Raw genomic sequence first — 7,500 nt, 5'->3', positions numbered from 1 at the left:
CAAAGGCTTAGATCTCTTCCTGTCACACATCCCCAAAAATGACCACTATTATTAAATACCTCTTTGTATTGTGTTTGTGAACGCAGATGAATGCCAACTGTCACAGTACATCTATTCATAGTGTTCCCTCATTCGTCTGCCACTTTGTTCCGCGGTGAAAAAACACTTTTCTTTCTTTTTGGGACTTTTCAGATTCTCTTCAAACTACAAAGAGCAGTCTTAATGTTGATTTGGCTCATGTGCCTGTGTGGGCGGGGGCCTATGCAGTGTGCACTCCACTCCAGCCTACAAGTCTACAGGGAAGTGATGAGGAAGAGGAGGAAGATGCTGTGGCCGTGGATGGAGTGGTGGTGAAGATGGGAATGGAACATCTGAATGAACAAACATCAGCCTGAGTGTCATCATCGTCAGAGCAGCACAGAGCCGGGGACGGCGTGGATCAGGGAACATGAGATACACACACACACACACACACACACACACACGCGCACACACACGCACACACACACACACACACACACACACACACACACACACACTGGTACATATAGAGATAAAGGTGGAAACATCACATCTCTCTGGAAGTGTGTTGGATTGCTGACAGAAGCAGCGGACATGTTCGTGTTTGAGACAAGCAGAGAGCAAAACCACCAGAGTGTGTGTGTGTGTGTGTGTGTGTGTAATGCGGGGGGAGGGAGGGAGGGAGGGGGGAGACAGGGAGAGAGAGAGAGAGAGAGAGAGAGAATAGTAATGCTGCTCTCTGCACCGAAACTGCGTCTCTCTCGTCGCTGCGTTGCGGAGCGCAGCAGCTTCGTTCCTCCGCCGCCGTCCACGCGTTTCTCAGCCTACACAGCATCCAGCGCGTTATAACGGTCACACACACACACACACACACACACACACACACACACACACACAGTGTTGCACAACAAGCGCCATAGCTCACAGCATCAATCTGCCGTCAGAGACAAATCAAGCACGCAATCATGAAACCAACAAGGCTGAAGCTGAAGCTGAAGCTGAGGCTGAGGCTGAGGCTGAAGCTGAGGCTGAAGCCGCCACTCGGTTTACCTGCAGCTGGGCTGAGTCTGCGTGAGGAGGCTCGGTGTGTGAATCACGGCGCATCATGCACATGAAAATGATGACGAGCACCGCGCAGAAACGTCCTGTGGAGGTAAAGACCCCCCGCAGGGCCGAGCCGCGTCGTGACACGATCACATATCACACTCACTCAGATGCTGATGAAGAGGAGGAGGAATCCGCAGCCATAACGCCGCTGACGGCCCGTCCGTGCTCCGTCCACAGCTCCTCAAGGCTCCGTGTTTCAGCTCCAGCTTCAGCCGCTTATAGCAGCAGGAGCGTCACTGCGCTGAGCGACGCTGCGGACAGCCAATAGGAGCGCAGACGTGCCGCGGCTCCATCCAGCTGAGCGTCCAGAGCCAGGATCAGACCACGACCAGTGTGAGACCAGAGCCAGGATGAGACCAGAGCCAGTATGAGACCAGAACCAGAATGAGACCAGAGCCAGGATGAGACCAAGACCAGAGTGAGACCAGAGCCAGTATGAGACCACGACCAGTATGAGACCAGAACCAGTATGAGACCACGACCAGTATGAGACCACAGCCAGTATGAGACCAGAAACAGAACCAGAATGAGACCAGAGCCAGTATGAGACCACGACCAGTATGAGACCAGAGCCAGTATGAGACCAGAACCAGAACAAGAATGAGACCAGAACCAGAATGAGACCAGAGCCAGTATGAGACCACGACCAGTATGAGATCAAAGCCAGTATGAGACCAGAACCAGTATGAGATCAGAACCAGAATGAGACCAGAACCAGTATGAGATCAGAACCAGAATGAGACCAGAACCAGTATGAGATCACAACCAGTATGAGACCAGAACCAGTATGAGATCAGAACCAGAATGAGACCGGAACCAGTATGAGATCACGACCAGTATGAGACCAGAACCAGTATGAGACCAGAACCAGAATGAGACCAGAACCAGAATGAGACCAGAACCAGTATGAGACCACGACCAGTATGAAACCAGATCCAGAATGAGACCAGAACCAGAATGAGACCAGAGCCAGTATGAAACCAGATCCAGAATGAGACCATGACCAGTATGAGACCAGAACCAGTATGAGACCAGAACCAGAATGAGACCAGAACCAGAATGAGACCAGAACCAGTATAAGACCACGACCAGTATGAAACCAGATCCAGAATGAGACCAGAACCAGTATGAGACCACGACCAGTATGAAACCAGATCCAGCATGAGACCAGAACCAGAATGAGACCAGAACCAGTATGAAACCAGATCCAGAATGAGACCAGAACCAGTATGAGACCAAAACAAACTTTGTCATGGAAATGATATCCTGTTTGTAACTTGGCCCAGATGTGTGTGTGTGTGTGTGTGACCTCCATAACCAGACTGACCTGCAGATATTTGTCCCTTTATCATCCTGTCAGTCAGTCAGTCAGTCAGTCAGTCAGTCAGTCTGATCCACATTGTTTCTTTTCTCAGAATCGAGCAGGTTTATTGATGTGTTTATGTGTTTACCCTGTAGCTGTATTAGATCATAGAATAATAATAATAATAATAATAATAATAATAATCTGTTTGTCCTCTGCTCTCCACTGTCACACAATTCATTCATACAATCTCCTTATGTTTATTCTTATTAATATTCTAATGAGCTTCTCTCCTCTTCTCTCTGTGTGTGTGTGTGTGTGTGTGTGTGTGACTTCATGTTTCTGTCTCATTTCCAGGCTGAGTGACTGAAGCATGTGAATCACTGTGATGAAGGAGATGAAACCTTCAGCCTTCATAGAGCAGAGCAGTGATGAATGCTCTGTGTTTGGACCTGGGTGCTCTGTGAGCTCTATGAGGCTCTGTGAGCTGTAGCTCTACGAGGCTCTGGGTGCTCTGTGAGCTCTGTAGCTCTGTAGCTCTGCGCGGCGGACATGCGCGGAGCTGCAGCGAACATGGCGGCCTGCATCTGACAGAAAGTGAGGACTCGTCCATCCTAACCGCTCGTCCACACGGTGAGTGCGGCTCGTTCGCGTCCCTCGCTGCGGAGCCTCGACCCCGCAGGCTCGGTGGCGCTGTGCCGGCTGTGTGCGCTCTCTCCCGGCCTGTTTGCTCGCCGCGTCCCGCACGCTGGAGCTCCGGCTGCTCAGCCTCAGACGCTCTGCTTTGCTGCGGTGTGTTGTTTTTTTTTTTTAAGACATTGCACTTTTGCACGTTTGTCGCTGTTTATCTGCTAAATTCCCTCTAAATGAGCTCAGAGCCCTCAGTGTTTCCTCCTCGCTGGGTTCCATCCCGCCCGCGGCTCTCATGTAACGTTAGCACCGTGTAGCTGATCCAGTGGGTCCGACCCGCCCACCGCCCGGGACCAGAACCTGCTGCTGGAAATGCGTCACACACTTTTCCACTCATTAATGAATTTCATCTCCATCCTGCAGAGTGCGAACACACTGGACCGTGTGTGAGACCCACACACACCCACACCCACACCACTCTGCTGCTAGGTCCTGTTCTGACCCAGCTGATCAGTCTGCACATTGACACACACACACGCTGCTGGACCAGATGTTTGTTATTGACCGCAGAGAGCAGAGAGCCTCATCTTTCCTACAGTCCAAACCTTTATTGACATATGAAGACAGAGACACGCCTCCTCCTCCTCCTCCTCCTCCTACTCTGGCTCTGTGACCTTTGGCCTTTGTCCACTTTGTCCTTGCTGATGCTCCTCAGCTCTGTCAGACTGGATGGGGGGGGGGTTCTTGTCTTTAAGGCAAATTCAAACTTGTCATGCAAGTGGGCGTGACTGACGTGTGTGTGTGTGTGTGTGTGTGGGGGGTGGCTGTTGTGGATTGACTGGTGTCTCACCACACACACGCACACACACACAGACCAGAGGGAAGGAGACGTGCTTATAGAGGACGGACGGGTGGACAGAAAAACTACAAATAAAGTCAGAACTGAGGGCTGACCTGTGACCTTTAGGCTCCAGGGTCCTTCAGCCCTGCAGAGTGAGCAGGTAGGAGACAGTGGAGGAGAGAAGTGATTATCATTTAGATTGATAGGAATGTGATTGTTTTTGTTGATCATTGTTTTACTTTCCTTCCAACTAAACTTTATTTGTGAGCTCTGATGTTCTTTGCCATCAGGCTGTGGAGGTTTGTCTCTGTCTGTCTGTCTGTCTGTCTGTCTGTCCCCCCCCTTCTCTCTGCCTGTAAGTGTGTGTGAACTTTAGCATTGTTGTGTGACGTGACACAGTGAGCTGATCGGTGTCACCATGTGTGATTGATCCTTTGTGTTGTTCAGTGCCGTCTGAACTCTGTTGTTGTTGTTGTTGTTGTTGTTGTTGTTGTATGATAGTAATCTGACTGAAGGAGATGTTTCCTCTCAGTCGTAGTAGTAGTAGTTCCTCTTCTCTTCTTCTCCCCGTTTGGCTCGGTGACCATTGTGCTAATCCCAGATCAGTGGCTGCCTCATGTGAGCGGAGGCCATAAACTTAAGTGCTTCCTGGTCTGCCGGCTTGTTTTGTCTGACCCTGTGTAGAGCAGCAGACAGGCCGGAGCAAACACACACACCGCACACACACCGCCGCTCTGCAGAGGAGCTGGAATCCTTTTCATGTTGGTGAGCAGACGTCCCTCATCCACGCGTCTTAATGGCTTTTTATGGCGGCTTGGAATCTTTATGGCTCCTGCTCAATGGGCTTCACAGCACAGACGGGGGGGGGGGTCTTCACAGGGAGGGACACACACACACACACACACACACACTGCAGAGCTACAGTCCTACCATCGAGGAGAGGAGAGCTGCTCTGCGTTTTTGAACCTTTTTTGGCAGCTTGTGTTGTTTCATCTGTCTGCTTCATTCTGAGCCGTGGGGTTTCACAGGAAGTGGAGCTGTTGTGGTGCTGAGCTGGACTAGTTTAGCAGGTTTCCACCTCAGACAGCCTGGTAACTACTTTAATGTTATCAGAGTTATTAGCTTTTACAATTCATCGTGTGTGTGTGTGTGTGTGTGTGTGTGTGTGTGAAGCAACACTGTGAAGCTTCACTTTGTGCTCAGAGGAGTGTGTGTTGACTAAGATCACTTTATATTACACATATTTGTTAGTGAATGCTATAATTCCAGCCCCTCTGCTGTGAATGTAAATGAATGTGTGAGCTGAGATCTTCTCTGTTCATTAACTTTGTATTTTAGAGTAAAATCATTTGTATAATATTCTTATAGCGGTGATTAAAATGATTCATTGTGACTTTGACAATAACTCAGTTAATCCACATTGAAATATACTTTAAATAATGATTTTAGTAACATTTTAGACCTCTCGACCAATCAAAATGATCCAAATGTTTGAGTTAATTTTTAAGTTGTAAGTATTAAGTTTCCTGCAGCTGTTAATGGTTTTATTCTGTTTTCTTGTACTTGCATGGATGTCTAATGATGAAGTTGTGTACATTGTGTATGTTTGTGTGTGTGTGTGTGTGTGTGTGTGTGTGTGTCCTCTTCAGTGTGTGTGTAGGTCTCAGCCGGGCGTCTGCAGCAGTCCGTTTGCTTCTGGTCGCGATGGGCCGAACGCCACACAGAGGTACTGATGCCTCACACACACACACACGTTCACCTGTTTGGAGCCTTACAGTCACACTCTGATGTTCTAACACACTAACACACACACACACTCAAAATCCTGATGAGTGCTTTGACTCCCCTGCTTTCAGATCAGAAAGAGGAGAAGAAGGAGAGAAGAAGCAGCATCACCGCCGGCTCCGCCCTCGACAAATCCAACGGTTTGCTAAATCTGAATTTCAACCTGATGTTGTTTTCATTCAGGCTGAATCTAAAGCTGTTTGGACTCCAGACCCTTTCCTGTCTGTTTAGGGTTGCAATGCTGGATCCTAATCTCACTCTCCTTCTGTGATTGTTTGTAGAACCTTTCAGTTGGGAGGAGTACCTGAGGGAAACCTCCTCCACTGCTGCTTCACCCACCTGCTTCAGACAGGTAGATCACCTGTAATGCATTTAGAGAACAAGGGCCAACGTTTCCTCTGCTTCTGTACTTGAAGCTTTGTAAAGGTCTCACCCAGACTGGCAGAGGAGTCAGCTGGTAGACATGTTTACTGGGCCCGGTTGCTGGATGTTTACTGTTATTAGTTATTCTCCTCCATCATATACTGTACCTACAAGCAACACACACATCATATATGAGAGAGACTGAAGCCCCCCTGTGTGCGTGTGTGTGTGTGTGTGTGTGTGTGTGACCCCCCCCCCCCCCCCCCCCACAGTCCAGAATCCCCCCCAGCAATGACTTCAAGGCGGGCATGAAGCTGGAGGCACGAGACCCCCGCAACTCCAACTCGGTGTGCATCGCCACGGTGATGGGCATGATGGGCACCCGTCTGCGCCTGCGTCTGGACGGCAGCGACAATACCAACGACTTCTGGCGACTGATCGACTCGTCGGACATCCAGCCGATAGGAACGTGCGAGAGGAACGGAGACATGCTGCAGCCGCCACTGGGTAAGAGACGAGGGTAAGGGGAGAGAACGAGGTCACGGCAGCACAGGAGCCTGCCGCTCCATCATTCCTCCATCACAGCACATTTAAAGGGCCGCACCTTCAAGCTGAAGCGCTGTCTGACCTGCAGGTTTCAGGATGAACGCCTCCTCCTGGCCCATGTTCCTCCTGAGGACCCTGAGCGGAGCAGAGATGGCTCCGGCCTCGGCTTTCAAGAAGGTACAGGCACAGAAGTCACTCTAAACTTAACTCTCTGCTGATATTCAGTATCTTTATGACTGAGCACTGTCTAAGTCCTGTAACTACAAATATTTAAATTTATGGTTGGGTGATAATCATAGTCCAGTGTTTATATTAGCCTGATAAATGTGCAATAACTGACTTCACCACCAGGGGGAGACATAAGATAAGAGGAAATTTTATGAAACATTCCCACATCACAGCCAGGATGGAGGAGTGGCAAAGACAGAGAAGGAAACTGGATGTTTCATTTGTTTATATTTCAGTAAGAATGTAAATAAAGATGTTCTCGTAATCATTACAGTTTATCAAAACTAGAATTTAATTCACTGAATTCTGAGGTGAAATCATGCACCGACATGAATTCAGCAATGTAAACACACAGGAAATGATACTAGTACTTCATACAAACGTGTGTGTGTGTGTGTGTGTGTGTGTGTGTGTTCAGGAGCCTTCCAGCCCTCCTAAGAACTACTACCAGCCTGGTATGAAGCTGGAGGCTGTAGACAGGAAGAACCCCTACCTGATCTGTCCTGCCACAGTGGGGGAGGTCAGAGGTCAGGAGATCTTCATCATGTTTGACGGCTGGCGCGGCGCCTTTGACTACTGGTGCCCCTTTGACTCCAGAGACATCTTCCCTGTGGGCTGGTGCTGCCTGACCAAACACAGCCTGCAGCCACCAGGGAACTTCTGTGAGTGCTGCTCT

At 49.4% G+C, this 7,500-nt stretch overlaps 2 protein-coding genes across 5 annotated transcripts in view; one reads left to right on the top strand and one right to left on the bottom strand.

Moving 5' to 3' along the window:
* LOC143015536 (cyclin-dependent kinase-like 5) overlaps positions 1-1,342 on the bottom strand; it is a 24,564-nt gene extending 23,222 nt beyond the window's left edge. For all 4 annotated transcript variants that reach the window (XR_012965440.1, XM_076169543.1, XM_076169545.1 and 1 more), the window contains exon 1: positions 1,232-1,342. The gene's annotated coding sequence lies outside the window, so the exon portion shown is untranslated. The remainder of the gene's footprint in view (positions 1-1,231) is intronic.
* Positions 1,343-5,560: 4,218 nt separating this feature from the next.
* LOC143015538 (polycomb protein SCMH1-like) overlaps positions 5,561-7,500 on the top strand; it is a 12,530-nt gene continuing 10,590 nt past the window's right edge. Inside the window, exons 1-6 of the mRNA XM_076169549.1 lie at positions 5,561-5,628; positions 5,759-5,827; positions 5,969-6,039; positions 6,323-6,557; positions 6,685-6,773; positions 7,243-7,486. Coding sequence (XP_076025664.1) covers positions 5,607-5,628; positions 5,759-5,827; positions 5,969-6,039; positions 6,323-6,557; positions 6,685-6,773; positions 7,243-7,486 — 730 coding nt within the window. The 5' untranslated portion in view covers positions 5,561-5,606. The remainder of the gene's footprint in view (positions 5,629-5,758; positions 5,828-5,968; positions 6,040-6,322; positions 6,558-6,684; positions 6,774-7,242; positions 7,487-7,500) is intronic.

This window comes from Genypterus blacodes, unplaced genomic scaffold (assembly GCF_046128005.1).
Source record: "Genypterus blacodes isolate CSIRO-AG114 ecotype Tasmania unplaced genomic scaffold, CSIRO-AGI_Gbla_v1 ptg000208l_1, whole genome shotgun sequence".
NCBI lineage: Eukaryota > Metazoa > Chordata > Actinopteri > Ophidiiformes > Ophidiidae > Genypterus > Genypterus blacodes.
Note: the sequence above shows the minus strand (reverse complement) of the source record. Positions and strands in the feature narration are given on the sequence as shown.